Here is a 16,283-nt window from a genome sequence, read left to right as displayed (position 1 = left end):
CTGTGCCACAGATGTGACTCCAGGATGGTATATTAACTCCGTGATACCAGGGTCAACAAAGGCTGAGGTTGTGTAAACAGTCAGAGGTTGTGTGCTTATTGGTACCAGTGACGTATGTAGAAAGAGGAATGATGTTCTGCAGGCAGAGTTTGGAAAGAAATTAAAAAGCAGACCTCAAAGGATTACTTTCATTGCCATGTATTAGTGAGTACAGAAAGCAGATTAACTCGTGGCTTGGAGGATGGTCTAGGAGGGAGAGTTTTAGATTCCTGAGGAATTGGGGCTGTTTCTGGGGTAGATGGGACTTCTCCAAGCCAGATGAGTTGTACTTCAACAGGAATTGGAATATCTTTATGGAAGAGTTTGCTCGTGCTGCTGGGGAGGATTTAAACTTGCTTAGCAGTGGGGTGGGAAGTTGGGGGTGGAATTAGAAGGGAGAAAAGGCAAACTGGAAGCAGAATGTAGGGGTTTGGTAAGGAAGTATTCAGGAAGTCAAAAAAGGAAAGGCAAAAGTATAGGATAATAACAGTGGTAATGATAATCAGAGTGCAACAGGAAAGGGCAGAGTTTGCAAGCATAAGAGTGCACCGATTAAAAAAAGAGTCAGGGACAATGATCAGATAAATCTAAAGGCAAAAAAAGCAAAAAGAAATCAGGAAGACTGTTCACACTAAATTAGTACCGCTTAAGGATTTTACTACGTTAGTGAAAATGGAAATAAAATAACAATTAGATTTAGTTTGCTATGAGTGCATGTGAATCTGTCGAGGTTAGTGAACTATAAGCACGGATGGCTGTGTGGAATGGTAATAACAGAATTTTGGCTCAGAAAGAGGCAAGACTGGCCATTAAATATGCCTGGATACAGAAAAGATTAGGAAGAAAAGAAAGTGAGAGGGAGAGCAGCGTTGATTAAAGAGAACATTGCAAAGCTAGAGCGAAAGGATGTCAAAGGCATAAAGCATTACAGAGACAGCACAGAAACAGGCACTTTGGTCCATCACGTCTGTGCTGACCAAGTGCGCATCCATTTACCAGCACTTCTGTGTCTTTGTGATTCAAGTACTTGTCTAGGTAGTACTAAAATATGGTGAGAAGTAGTTACCTTCATTAGGCAGTACATTCCAGATTGCAACCACCCTCTGGATGTAAACAAAAATCCTCAGTTCCCATTACCCTAAGCCAATGCCCTCTAGCTTTAGACACCTCTAAAGGTTTTCTACTATCTCTTCTGTGCCCTTCATAATTTTGTATACCTCTATTAAGTTTTCTCTCAGCCTCCTCCACTTCAAGGAAGACAAACCCAGCCTATCCAGTCTCTCCTAACTGAAATGCTCCATCCAGATAACATCCTGGTGAATCTCCTGTGCACCATCTCCAGAACAATCACGTCCTTGAATTAGGTGTATTCTCTCAGTCAGCACGGAATGGGAGAGATTTGGAAGTGAAAATGTGCAGTGAAATTACAGAGAAGTATATAAACCAGAGGGTGATTATAATAGGGGATCTTAATTATTCCACAGTAAACTGGCATAGTAATAGTGTCAGGTCAGAGAAGGTGAAGAATTTTTGAAATTGTCAATGATAATTTTCTAGAACAGTGTGTTTCAGGTCCAATGAGAAGTAGGCATTGCTGGATCTGGTTGTTAGGAATGAGGTAGGTCCAGTGCACCAAATTTCAATAGTTGAACATTTAAGAGATGTTTCTGTGCGATACAACTCCATGACACTCCCAAATGAAAAATTTATCCTTTACTCTCCCCTCTAATTCATTTGCCTAAGAACACTAATTTATACCCCCAGTTGCTGAGAAATTGGTCCTTCTTCTGCCTTCTTGTCATGCCTCTCATAATTTTATTTGCCTTAACTAAATCTTCTTAATCTTCTCAGTTCCAAGAAACAGTCCCACCAGTTTCCAACTCTTATAATTTTTTATAATTTTTTTTATTTACAGCGTGGTAACAAGCCCTTCCGGCCCAACGAGTCCGCACCGCCGATTTTAATCCCCAAATTAACCTACCCGTACGTCTTTAGAATGTGGGAGGAACCGGAGCATCCGGCGGAAACCCACGCAGACACGGGAGAACGTACAAACTCCTTACAGACAGTGACAGGAATCGAACCTCGATCACTGGAGCCGTAATAGCGTCGCGCTAACCGCTACGCTACCATGCCGCCCTCTTTTCTGCTCTTTCGCTGAGCTAGTGTTTACCGGGTGCCTGGCATCATTGGGACTCCAGCTCTGCAAGTGCTGGCACTCCAGTCTCAGCTTGTTGGGTACCATGCCCATTGTGATAGCATTAATCTTCATTAACATTTACTTTGTTTTAGGCAAACGAGGATATAACTCAGATCGTGGAGATTCTTGCAGCTGGTCCTGATAAGTGGGTTTGGCTCACAAGACGACTGGTGGAGCTGACATCCAGAGGCAGTGTGCTCATCTTTGTGACCAAGAAAGCTAATAGTGATGAGCTTGCTGCTAACTTAAACCAGGAAGGTTATTCTGTTGGACTGTTGCATGGAGATATGGATCAGAGTGAAAGAAACAAAGTCATCTCTGACTTCAAAAAAAAGTCAATTCCTATTTTGGTGGCTACAGATGTAGCAGGTGAGCATCTCTCCATTCCCATAGAGAAAGACTAGGTAAATTCATTCAACACACTCAGAATGCTGGGGGAACTCAGCAGGTCAGGCAGCATCTATGGAGGGAAATAAAGAGTCGGAAATGAAAGAGTAAGATGCATAATGAAGCGTTGGAAATTTGGAGCCTGGGTGGAGAAAGTAGTTAGGTGTGTAGCTGCAGTTGGGCTTGAGCCGGCTTGGGGAACGTGGTTAGGTATGTGGCCAGTGACAGTGACATGGCTGAGCTCTGAAGCTGGGGACTAGAGCATGAACATGAGAGCGAGGGCAGACCAGAAGAAAAGGAGGAGGCAATGGGCAAGGGTTCCTGTGCATGAGTTGTGTCTGCGCACGCGTGTGCATGTACAGGTGGCACCTACACGCTTCCCACGCAGCAGAACCTAGTCTTCAGTGGTCTTGGGCCCCCTTGCCACTAGATTAAAAGAAACCTTGCACAGGCAATTTCCAGTTCACAGTACAAAAGTTGGGACATGGAATATCAGCACCCGCATGGACAACCCAACAGTGACAGATCTGAATGCTGCTTCACTATCATATCTTGGCAGCTCAGGTGCTTTGACATCAGCGTCACTGGAGAGTGAGACACGGCAGGCAGGAGATGGCCAGTTGAAAGAACAAGGCAGTAGCTACACTCTGGAGGGACAAACAGGAAGAGGAATGGCATCTTCATGGAGAACTGAAGAGATTGGAGATAGACAAGTGAGGGTTGGAAAATAGAGGAGTCTGGCTCTGTTTAATGTTTAGCGAATGAAGCAGATGAGCTGAAGGCACTGAGGGACTTGTAAAAGTATGGTTTTAGCTGTTACAGAATGTAGCTTAAAGCAGGGCAGGATTAGTAGGTTAGGGTCTCAGATACAGGAATTTTGGGTGAAATAGACAAGGGGATAAAAGAAGGATGGGAAATGACAACCTTGGGTAAAGAATAAATGCAGCTGTGAGAAAAAATGATGATGGAAAGATTGAAAATTATTGTCGAAAGAAAAAAGAAAGGCAATCACTTCGTTAGAGTGTACAATAGACCATCAAAAAAGTTTGAGGGGAAGAGAGCAAATATGTAGACAAATTTCTGACAATTGCAAAAAAAGCTCAAACCATAACAATAGGGGATTTCATTTACATTATAGTGTAATATACAGCCAGTGTTAGAATTACAGAGGGCATACAGGATTGGTAAGTTGCTTTCAGGGCAGCATTTTTAGCCATTATGTAGCAAGTCCAACCATTGAAGCTGGGTAGGTGGAAGGAGTGTCAGTGGGAGAGGAGGTTTGTAATATGAACATAATTCGATTCGATTTAGTGCAGGTTTTGGAAATGACGATGGGGAAGGTCGATATTACTAGACTGAAGTAATATAGCAAAAAGTGAACTGGAAACAGCTGCTTTGAAGGTAAATCAGTCCCAGCAGTAGGAGGTATTCAAGAAAGAGATTTAGGGGGGAAAAAAACTGGGACTGCCAAATATCAAGCATCCAGAATGATGAGGTACCCAGAAGGTGAGATAAGAAAAGGAAGCATGGTGTGGCTGCAGGTTTTGGATGAGATATATTTATTAGTCACATGTACATCAAAACACATGGTGAAATACATCTTTTGTGTAGTGTTCTGGGGGCAGCCTGCAGTGTCGCCACGCTTCCAGCGCCAACATAGCATGCCCACAACTTCCTAACTCATACGCCTTTGGAATGTGGGAGGAAACTGGAGCACCCAGAGGAAACCCACGCGGACACACTGAGAATGTACAAACTCCTTACAGACAGTGGCCAGAATTGAACCCGGGTCGCTGGCGCTGTAATAGCATTACTCTAACCGCTGCACTACCATGCCTGCATTGTAGCCTGAGATGTAGTTGGAGTAGCTAGCCTAAGCAAGCAACTGCAATGCATTTCATAAGTGTTAACCAATGCAGCCACAGAGTTCTGCTGGTGGAAAGAGCGAATATAAAGGGTTGCGAATGGGGTGAGCTGCTTTGGTGTTATAGAGATGGATATCAACACCTGGATGGTGTTGAGAGAGCTGCACACTCCAGGCAAACAGAGTATTTCATCATGTTTCTGACTTATGCCTTGCGGTTGATAGAAAGGTTTTTGCAGTGTTAGGAGACAAGTTATTTGCTGCAGGATACACAACCTTTGACCTGCTCTTGTAGCCACAACATTTATCTTGCTGGTCCAGTCAAGTTTCTTGTCAATGATGATTCTCCTGGGTGTTGATGCTAATAATGCAGAAAATCAATATTGCTTGGAGCCTTGACAAAGCATTGTATTAGCCTCAGGCAAGATCCCAGAGAGGTGGAGAATAGCCAATATTTTTCCCTTATTTAAGAAGGGCAATAGGGACAGATCAGGCATAAACTTCTGTTCATAGACATATCGTCAGCATGGCTTTGTGCAGGGTAGGTCATGTCTTACAACTTGATTGGGTTTTTTGAGGAGGTGACAAAGATGATTGAGAATAGGACAGTGGATGTGGTATACTTGGATTCTAGTAAACATTTGACAAGGTCTCTCATGGTAGGCTGATCCAAAACATTAAGCCATATGGGATCCACGGTAACTTGGTCGATTAGATTCAAAATTGGCTTGGCCATAAAAGACAGAAGGTAGTGGTGGAGGGGTACTTTTCCAACTGGTCGTCTGTAACCAGTCCTGTTCCACCAGGAGCAGTGCTGGGACCTCTTTGGTTTGTGATATATAGAAATCACTTGGATGAAATTGTAGGTAGGCTGATTAGTAAGTTTGCAGATGACACAAATATTGGTGGAGTTGTGGAAGTGAAGGGTACAGCGAGATGTAGATCAGTTGGAATTATGAGCAGAGAAAGGGCAGATGGAGTTTCATTCAGACAAGTGTGAGGTGTTGCATCTTGAGAGGTCAAATGCAAGAGGGACCCTTAGGAGCATTGATGTACAGAGGGGTCTTGGGGTGCAAGTCCATAGGTCCCTGAAAGTGGTAACGTAAGTAGAAAGGGTGGTAAAGAAGGTGTATAACATGCTTGTGTTCATTGGTCAGGCATTGAGTATAAAAGTTATGTTGCAGTTGTATAAAACTTTGGTTAGGCCACATTCGGAGTATTGCATTAGTTCTGGTCACCACACTATTAGGAAAGGTTTGGAGAGGGTGCAGAAGAGGTTCACCAGGATGTTGCCTGGATTAGAGAATATTAGCTATAAGTAGAGGTTGGACAAACTTGGATTGTTTACTCTGGAGTGTTGGAGGCTGAGTGGTGATTTGATAGAAGTATCTAAAACTCTAGAGTTTTCGAGGCATAGATAGGGTAGATAGTCTAGAATCTTCTTCCCAAGGTGGAAATATCTAATACTAGAGGGCATATATTTAAGGTGAGGGGGTAGGTGCTTGTAACCCAGGAGAGGTGGCAATGTTTAAGAGGAATTTAGACAGGGGCATGAACAGGCAGGGAATGGAGGGATACAGACCATGTGCAAGCAGATGGGACTAGTTGAAATTGGTATCATGATCGGCACAGACATGGGCCAAAGGGCCTTTTCTTGTGCTGCACTGTTTTATGTTCTCTATATGTATGAAGGAAAGGCGGGGGAGGGGGTGGTTAATACCCAAAGGAAGAGAACAGCGGTTAACAGAAAAGGTGGTCAACAATTTAGAACAGAGTTGAGGTGGCAGCTGGTGGACATCAAGGAAAGAATGTGAAGCAGCAACAGTGGATAATCTGATGGTGTGAATCCCAGTGACTGAGTTCACGGCCTCTCATTTGTTGGAGATGAAATTAACACAGAATAAGTGCTTTAGTGCAATTATATATAATTTTAAAAATGGGATTAGTTTTGCATTCCAGGATAACACAGCACGAGTGTACAGCTGATGATTTATGCAATCCAGTCAGATTTGATGATGAAGTTTAGCCAGTAAACCAACATATCTATTCAAGTGTTCACCTTTTGGATTTAAGTGAATAGAGATGAGGACTGTTCTCTGGCATTATCAGGCTAAAAGAGACAGCTTCAATTAAATAAGTATAACTGGATTTTCAGAAGGAGACTTGCATTTTTCTTTTATAATCTTGGGACATCCGACGGCATCTTGCAACCATTTAAGTACTTTTGAAATGTAGTTCCTCTTGTAATCTAGGAAGCACTATGCACACACACAGTTGTGTGAATAGCAATGATCCAGTAACATCTCTTAATGATATTGAATATGGGATAAATATTGTTCAGGATACTAGGGCTCAGTCTTTTGGTTTTGCGAAATAGTGCCAGGGTTTTAGCTTTTATCTGAGAAAGCACTCAAAGCTTCTTGCCTGAACAGTGCATTCCTTCTGCTGCATTGCAGTGTCAGCCTGGGTATTTGAGCTCAAATCTTTTGCGTACTTTTGATTTGGTGAGGAGTAATACCAACTGAACCAAGGCTGATTCTGGGAAGTAGAACTAGAGCATCAAAGGTGAAGGTGACAGTAAGGTTGAGTAGGGAGATAACTGTGGAAACTTTGAAGTGAACTGAGAGTCAAATGCTTGCAAAACTTTTAAGCTTAGAATGAATTAATGCCTTCAGGAAAGGAGAGTAAAAATTGGCAGGTCGTGAAATTGAGCTTTGACAGGAGCAATTTATTGATCAGAATCATATATACAGTATTATGTTGCGCCACGTTTTTTGAAGAGAAGTCTAAGATCTCTAATATCCCCAGGGCACAAACAGTCAGGTTCATCCTCAATTGTTGACATTGATCTTGTTGCATTTATTACAGCTCGTGGTTTGGATATTCCATCCATTAAGACAGTGATTAACTATGATGTGGCTCGTGATATTGATACACACACTCACAGAATTGGACGAACTGGTAGAGCAGGTATGGGGTGTTAATTTCACCAGCCTACAAAATATTATTCAGCAAAAATTCCACTAAGTAATACTATTGCATGTTGTATGGGAATGGTCGACAGATAACTAATTGTCTATTGGATTTTATCCGTTATGTTTTGGTTTATACTCCCAATTTAACAATATACTTTGTCATTCTAAATCTGCTAATTAGCAGTAATCTTCATATCAGCTTGGTATTATCGCTCTGACTTCTGCAGGTTTTGATTTGCTCTTTTTCTTTTAGTGCCAACTAATTAGTTTTGCAAATTTAATTATTAAGCTGGCTGGAATATGATTCTACCTAAGCTGTTCCTGAGGTATGCAATGGTTTCTACACGTTCCACTTAGAGATGTCTATAGATATTTTGCTTAAGTCTCAGGTGTAAGACTTAAAAACATATCTCTATATAGGGTGAAAGTACTACTGCTGAACATGGTGACAGCTGTGGCAGATAGGAAAGGCGTGTGATCCTGTAAGCCATGTGAAATGGCTCAGATGTACCACTTTCATCTGAATTTAAAAGGCAGCATTGAATGTTCCACTCTAAACCTTACCACTTCATCTAGGGTGATAACTAAGTGTGTACTGAGGGAGTGCTATAAAATCATAGCATGATCTTAAAGAAAATATTGAACCAAGGCTAATGATCCCACGTCAAGTGAAAGGTTCCAAAGCCACTTTTTAAATTCCTCTCATGTCCTCTCCAGCCATTTATTCTGTAACCAAAATAATCAAACTATATTAATGTATCATTTATCTCTTCTATGAGGTTGTGCACAGAATGCTTCATTTGTCTAATTTTATTGTACATAATTATCCGAAAATTGCCTTGTAAGTCCTCAGAACCTGTAGGTTTATATCTCTGAACAAAATTGTATTTTCCTCCTTAGATTTCTTGCCCCTTTAACGAGTGTTTTAACTCAGTAGATTTTTAGCCTTTTTTATGGTTTGTTCTGTTTTTACCTTGCTAGGAGAGAAAGGAGTGGCATATACATTGATGACCAATAAAGACAGTAATTTCGCTGGGGATCTTGTTCGCAATTTGGAAGGAGCTAATCAGTATGTTTCCAAAGAACTATTGGACCTGGCTATGCAGGTATATACAAGAAGTAAACTTGGCTATGTCTGAAAAAATTAAACATTTATGCTTGATTAACTCAATTCAAAGACTATGTAACCTATCACCCCATTCCATTCAATGTCCAAGTGCAATTATCTTGGATTAGGCCTTGCAAGTCTCATTTTACCTCCATGTTTTAAGTAACACTCAGTGTTCAGACACCACAATTTCCCTGGTCTATTAGAAAACAAAACTTTCTTGTTCTTTTTATTATCTTAGATGCAGTGATAGGTGTACAATGATTTCTCTGCTTTTTCTCATGTTTGGCAGTAATCTCTGCAGAAAGGACATTTACTTGCAATCTCCTTTTGCTGTTGTCCTGTACACTGCTTGCAAGGCTTATAGCTCTTGATGCACCCAATTAATAAAACACAGTAATCTGATCTGATTTAAATCACTGTGCTTCAATCTCTGACTGAATGTTTGTCAGCTGTTGCATTTACCTTCCTTCCATCCTGGAGGAGCTCAGTCCTGTCGTGTTATAGTGTCAGCTGAGCCTCCATGAACTTGCCCACGACCAATCTTTGTTTATGATCTTAAACACAATGTCAATTGACCATTCTTTCTCCTAATTTGGGCCACCTCATCTTCCATAAAAGTCTAAGCATTTACTTTACAGCAAAGATTGCAGAGCAATGACCTTTAGTGCACACTCTGGCTGAAGCTTTCTTCACTGAATTGTTTAACTTCAGTTGCAGCTTCAGCTAAGTCACAAGAGACTGTGAATTGATCCTGTGTCCTTAAATGTACATCTTTTACATTGATCTCCTACAGATGGAAATCATGAAGTCTACATTTTAAACAGTTTACTAAAATAAAAGAAAGCCATCATCTGAGCATCAGAATAAAAGTCAATGAAAGCTAAGGAGTTTTAACAGATCATTAATGTTTGCTTGTAGGTGCTACTAAATGTGTTAGCAGAATGATTTATTGTATACAAAGTGCTTTGGGACTTCCTGAGATTTTTAAAAAAATTAACTCAGTCATTTTGCCTGGTACAGTGATGATACCAAGTGTGCCCCTTTTATATAATTATCAGGTGATTTTATTTTAAATAAATAGCGAATGACCAGCACTACACTTTCTGAAAGCTCTTTTGAATTCATCGGATTCACGAATGCCCTTCAGCAGAGGAAGTCTGCCTTCCTTCCTTGTACTGGCCCATATGTGACACCACACCCACTGATGTGGCTAACTCCGCAAACCACTCAATCCAAAAACAATGAGGGATTGGCATTAAGTGCTGGTTAATGAAACCAAGATCATGAAAAATGAATAATTTTTTAAAAAATAACTCTTTTCAGATGTTGTATATTTCAATATTTTCAATTTCATTGCTGATTTCATAATCCATGTAATCTGGGGTGCAAACTGCAGCAGATGCAAACTGATCTACAGCGTCCTGTTTAGTAATCCCTGCACTCCTGCAGTGTAGTGTGATGATACTTTTGAGTTTGGTTGTCATAATATGCATTATTGTACATTACCTTAGGTTTCCAAATAGAACTTTACTAATGTACACAACTTTTAAGTGTTGATGGAAGGTTCTGAATGGCACATCTCAACACCGGATGCAATCCCAAAGTGGAGTAGCAAATCCCAGTCTAGATCATGCACCACTGCAGTGGTCAGCTTTCACACTGGTACCTCACACAGTGCTCAGATGCATTTCCAAAAACTTGAGAACTAATGGAATCAGTGCTAGGAGGATTCATTATAGCATTGTAATTGGAGATAGGTATTGCTGAGAGGTGACAATGAGCCTGCAGGATCCAGGTGGTGTGTCAACATATGGAGGAGCTGTTGCTGCCAGTCCCCAGCTCTCTCCTACAGCTACTCCACTGTGAGCCGTTGCATGTTTTATTGCTGGGGGAGCACCAGCAGAGGGCAAGCCAGGTTCCCAGTAGAGCAGCATACTGCAGCAGGGAGGGCCAAGGGTTCGCTCCAGATTCCTGGCATAACAGCACACAGTCTGAACAGCTGTCTCTTTTAAAGTACAGGCAGGTATGTAATGGAGAGTGTTGGGACTGGAAGACCAAGGGCACTATAACAAATCAGTCCTCTGTAGGGAAGTGTTAAATGAGGTGCTATTGTAAAGATTTTTATCAAGGTAGTCATAGGCATAGAGTCAAGATCTGCTGTCTTGACTAGGAATGACAAGGAAAATGAATTGATAAAAGAACAAAAAATAGAGCTTCCACGGTTAAAGGATTCCTTCAGTGTGTTGCTGTGTGTAGTTGTTCTTTAAACAATTGCAAACAATGGGTCACTGTTCCCTTTACACTTCATGTGATGACCCAGTTAAACCAACAGGCCTGGTAAATACTTGGATTGGAGACACTTAGGATTACCTAGTGCACTAGCTTGGCTGCTGCGATGAACATGATCCAACTGGTAAACTGAGTATGTGTCCATCTAAAATCTGTCACATTGCAGGTACTTAAAAGGAAAACTAACCATTAATTCTCTAGTTTAGTACTGTTACTACTATGAAAGTTTAACTGTATGCATTTACTAACTTGTGTTGTCAGAACCCGTGGTTCCGGAAGTCTCGTTACAAGGCTGGGAAAGGGAAAAGGATGAATATTGGAGGAGGAGGATTAGGCTACAGAGAGCGACCAGGACTTGGCTCAGATACCTCAGTGAGTAAATGATGGGTTTGAGGTGTTATCGACATTAGTAAATATTTCCAGTGGTGTACCCCAGTAAATCATTTGTTTTGCAGCTCTGTTCATTCTTTTCTGCAGTGTACAAATTTGAGAAAGGACATGTCTTGAAAATGACCATTACCCTTGTATTCTGCTAAAAATAGACTATCCTGCTCACATTAGATAAGCTTTATCTATCACACTATACAAAAAAAAAGCAATTTTTAATTTTTGTTGCAATGGATATTCTGCTGTTGAATCTTGTTAGGGGTGATCCACTGCTGAGTCAAATCATGTTGAGGGTCAATGTACTGTTGAATCCACTCCTGTTCAGAGATGATCTGCTATAGAATCCAGTCATTCAGAGGAGATCTGCTGTAGTCAAGCTGCAATGCCCTGTCCTGCCAAGCAACGTTAAGTGTTTTTAAAAAAAAAAGAAATTGATAAATATGGATATTAAGGGAGATGGAGTTAATGCAGGAAAGTGGTGAAGAGCGAAAAGATCAGCTATGATCTGTTTGAGCAGGCACAGGACTGAAGAGCCCTTAACTCCAGTGTATTATGTCTTCTGACCCACAGTTAAATCCAGCTGGTATGAGGGGCAATGCACTGCTGAATCTTATGAACTTCTGTTGCATGACTCTCATCAGCAAATATTGTCTTTGTGTTGACTGTTTAAACCTTTAGCCTGAAGCACAATAACTAAATTTGTGGTGGTTGTCTCTCTCAGGACAGATCAACTAGCAACGTGCTGTCTAATTATGAAGCATACAAACCATCCACTGGTGCAATGGGGGATAGAATGTCAGCCATGAAAGCAGCATTCCAGGTAAAGGTCCTTTGATGAAGCTCTGGTTTTGGGTTTATGACAATTTTCTAAAGTATTGCTATCTCTTGAAATTTTGAAGAACTCTGGTGGAAATTCTTGAGATTATAAAAAAAACCCTGTTATATTTTTCACCAGATGAGCAAATGGCTAATTAATTAGCTGCTCAGTCTCTTTTCCCAATGTGGTGCTCAAATCTTCACTTGTGTTCCATCTGTTGTCTTTGATGCAAACCAGGCATTCTGAGTGCAGCATTTAAATGCTGTTGAGTGTTCAGCTCGGTGCTTGGCCATGTATGCATTGAGTTGTGCTTAGAACCCTTTAGTTAGTTGAAGATGCTCAGCACCCTGCTCGAGATGTATGTGATGTACAGATTGATGTGCTACACCAGAACCAACAATAAGAAACTGCCAATAACATGAGCATACGTGTCAAACTGCAACACACACTATAAGTAGATCCTCTTCATTCTGTGAGTAGCCACCACAACGTTGGTTAGTCTAATGGGGAGTACTGGGTAAGATGGACAATGCCTGCTTCTTTGCTTACCCAACATGGGTAGAAGTACTGGAGTTACCCTTACAGTAACTTTATTTTGTTCTGCAGTTCTGCTGACTGTTTTGCAGCTGTTGATGCTTTAAAATATTTTAAATGTGTTAAGTCTTTAGTGATTCCTGCCATTGAATTTATTGTTATTTATATAACCGTTCATCTCACTTGTATTCCCTTGCCCTTTCTAGAGGATACAGGGATGAATCTCTCTTATCTTCAGTAAAATATAGAGTTTTATACAGGCCCTTTGGCCCAACTTATCCATGCTGACCAAGTTGCCTACCTGAGACTGTCCCATTTGGCCCATATCTCTCTAAACATTTTCTATCCATGTACCTGTCCAAATGTCTTTTAAGTGTTGTAATTGTACCCACCTCTACCGCTTCCTCTGGCAAGTCATTCCACATGCCCACAACCCTGTGTGAATAAGTTGTCCCTCAAGTCCCCTTTAAATCTTTCCCCTCTCACCTTAAACCTGTGCCCTCAGTCTTAGACTCCCCTACCCTGGGGAAAGGACTGTGACTATTCACCTTATCTCTACTCCTCATGATTTTCTATTCCTCTTAGGTCATCCCTTTGCCACCTACGCTCTGGGGAAAAAAAGGTCCCAGCCTATCCAGTTTCTCCGCGTAACTCAAGCACCCCAACTCCAGCAACATCCTAGTGAAACTTTCCTGCACCCTTAAGGACAAAGATAATGACATTCCTCTCCTCCTCGTTCAGTGCAGTTGAAATAGAAGATTCCATTAATTGAACTCAACCATTGAGCTTCATGTTAATCTTAACAAGTGTCTGAACCCTTCTTTGATAGGTTACTAATGATTACTTGCTGGGCTCCTAGATGAAGAATATCTCATCCAGTTATCTGTTGCACTAATTGAGTGTTATTGAGCTCATCTTCTGTGGAGGAGAGCATCCACCGTTCATGTAAGCCTGTTCCAGTGAAGTACAAATTGGCAGTTACAGATTCCATATTCCCTCCTTATTGTTGATCCTCTGCATCCAATCATTCCTCCTTGGCCATTGTGCTGGTCAAGTTTGGATGGATCTGGACCTGTGCCTGGACTCTGCTTGCCTAAACGACTGGGTAATAACGACATGAATGAATGATGACTGACAGTGAATCTCAAACATTTACCATATATTGAATTGCAGCTGTAATATTCCATAGCTGCCTCTCAACTTGCCCCCAGTTTAGTTTCTCCCAAAGCCACAAAGATAACAATTGAGCCATTGTTATGAATGTGATCAAGCAGCAGCAATTTGAATCAGTTTGGCGGCTTCCTTCAAGTAACAGAGTATCAATCATGTATTGAAGTGTTCCAAGGTCATCTGAATCACTAACATTACAATTTTATCTTTCAGTATAGTGCAAAAACCACAACTTCCTTCCAATATACTGATATTTATTCATTGCAATTTACAGTGTGAACCAGCAGGCGAGTGTTGTTACAGGTTTAGTACCTGCAGTGTTAAGGCTCATGTTTAGATATGTAAAGCACTGAACACTAACATTGCACTTGTTTTATTTCACCAGTCACAATACAAGTCACACTTTGTTGCAGCCACTGGAAGTGCTCCAAAGATCACAGGCTCTGCCGCTGGTACTAGCAACTGGACTAGTGCTGGGAGTCTCAGCATCATCCCTACATGTCCTCTGGGCAATCAGATCACTAACCAGCCCTCAATCCTCAACAGCAACAGCGGAGCTACTGGGCGGAACAAAGACAACAACAATCGGTCGGCTGAGGTCAAAATCAATCGCCCCATTGATACTAGCCCTAGTCGTTCTGAAGGTAGTGGTCGTCATGGCGATGGCTTTGGTCGTCATGGCGATGGCTTTGGTCGTCATGGCGATGGCTTGGGTCGCCACGGGGACGGTTTTGGTCGCCACGGGGACAATTTTGGTCGCCACGGTGACAGCAGCAGTCGTCACAGCGATTCTAGCAGCCGTCATTCTATCAGTAAGTACAGTGAACGGGGTAGTGACGGCAGGCATAGTGATCGGAGTAGTGAGAGGCATGGCGATCGAGGCAATGATCGGAGTGGCGAGAGGCACGTTGACCGCAGTGATCGGCACACCGATCGCCGCGGTGACAGTCGGCACGGCGATAGGCATGCAGAAGGCCGCAGTGACAGCCGGCACGGCGAGTCCAGAAACGCCAGCCTAAACCGGAGTGGTGGGGAGACCGGACGTGCCGATGAAACTGGAAATGGCGGTGGGAGTGGGAATGGCAGCGAGAGCAGGAATGGAGACAGCAGAAGCAGCAGTCGGACCACCCCTGCTGAGAATGATGGCTTTGCTGTGCCAGAGCCGCCCCCCAGAAAGAAGAAGAGCCGGTGGGACAATTAAATTCCAGAGGTTGTGTGCCCTGTATTCTCCTGCAAAGATGCTTACACTTCAAAGCCCTGTTAGAAACTCGGTGCATAGTTTTATCAGCATAACCATCGAAACAAAAAGGGACATTACTGAGTGGAATTTCATTTAGAATAGTGAGCTATGTATCTTGTATGTTAGTGCTGGTATTTGAAATGGGAAATTCTGTAAGATTCAGTCAGCAGGAATTTTTCAGGTTGTCAGATACTTTCAGTATATTTGTTTTTGCCTTTGCTCTGCACTCTTTGTGAAACAGTAAAGTCATCTCAAAGATTTCTGAAACTGTAACATCTGAATTTTTTTCTTTTTGCTGATTTGTGTTGTGATATCCATTCTGGCAGGAGCAGGTCATGAAAAGGAAACATTGCTGTTTCCACAGGCTGAGATCAGCAGCCACTGTTTTCACTCTGTTCTGAACTTCATCATCAAATTCCTCACTATTGTCTTTGAAAAGTTGGCTCCTTTTATATTCAAATAAAAGACACTTTTAAACATGAAATATTTCAACAACGTGTGATTGAACTGATTCACACATGTGTTGCAGCATGCTACAAGTTTGCTGATGTGTTCCCTTTGTTTACTTGATGAAAGTAGGGGAAATAAGCCAACTGATGGAGATGGTGAGGAAACATGGCAGGTTTAAACATTCTATTTGGCTCTGCTGAGGTCACATTTGAATCCAACTTTTAATACAACTACGTGGTACCCAGGAGCTTTGTATAGCAGCGAACTGATGGGTGGCTCACAGAATTTAAACTGGGCTGCACAAATGGGATAATACATTCCATTCTTGCTCCTCGAGTGTGGTCAATTTCATGCTGCAGGAACTTGGATCAGGATAGTGTGGTTCACCTGGAGATCTCTACAACCTGAAACATTTTCTCCACTGTTGCTTCCTCGTCTGCTGAGTCATTCCTACATTTACTGCATTTATTTCATGTTGTCAGCATGCACATAGTGTTTAAAGTTTTGTAGGGAATAGCTCCTGTCTGTAAGGGGGTATCTGTGTGAGGTAGCGAGGGGAACAGAGTTGACAGCATTGAGAAGCAGGAGTTCATCTACCTCAGACTGGCAGGCCCCTGTGATATGTTCATTTTGGGCCTTGAGCCGTCTGTCCTGTGTTAGATATCTCACAATCTGGCAGGGTGGGACAATACTGGAGCACTGGCAAACACCATTCGGCAGCTCTGCCGTGGCATCCAGTGGGGTTCAGCCCCTTGGTGTTACAGAATGAGACAGCACAGGCCCACTATGTCCATGCTGACCACCAAATACCTATCTATAC

General features: G+C 42.0%; 1 protein-coding gene across 4 annotated transcripts in view; it reads left to right on the top strand.

Annotated features, from left to right (window-relative positions):
- Positions 1–15,497, top strand: part of ddx42 (DEAD (Asp-Glu-Ala-Asp) box helicase 42) — a 49,895-nt gene extending 34,398 nt beyond the window's left edge. For all 4 annotated transcript variants that reach the window (XM_052038443.1, XM_052038441.1, XM_052038444.1 and 1 more), the window contains exons 14-19: positions 2,332–2,608; positions 7,359–7,460; positions 8,447–8,571; positions 11,127–11,237; positions 11,974–12,072; positions 14,159–15,497. In XM_052038443.1, coding sequence (XP_051894403.1) covers positions 2,332–2,608; positions 7,359–7,460; positions 8,447–8,571; positions 11,127–11,237; positions 11,974–12,072; positions 14,159–14,974 — 1,530 coding nt within the window. In that variant the 3' untranslated portion in view covers positions 14,975–15,497. The remainder of the gene's footprint in view (positions 1–2,331; positions 2,609–7,358; positions 7,461–8,446; positions 8,572–11,126; positions 11,238–11,973; positions 12,073–14,158) is intronic.
- The last annotated feature ends 786 nt before the right edge of the window (positions 15,498–16,283 follow it).

The sequence above is a fragment of the Pristis pectinata genome, chromosome 25 (genome assembly GCF_009764475.1).
Source record: "Pristis pectinata isolate sPriPec2 chromosome 25, sPriPec2.1.pri, whole genome shotgun sequence".
Taxonomy (NCBI): Eukaryota; Metazoa; Chordata; class Chondrichthyes; order Rhinopristiformes; family Pristidae; genus Pristis; species Pristis pectinata.
This window is presented reverse-complemented; position numbering and strand designations above follow the sequence as displayed.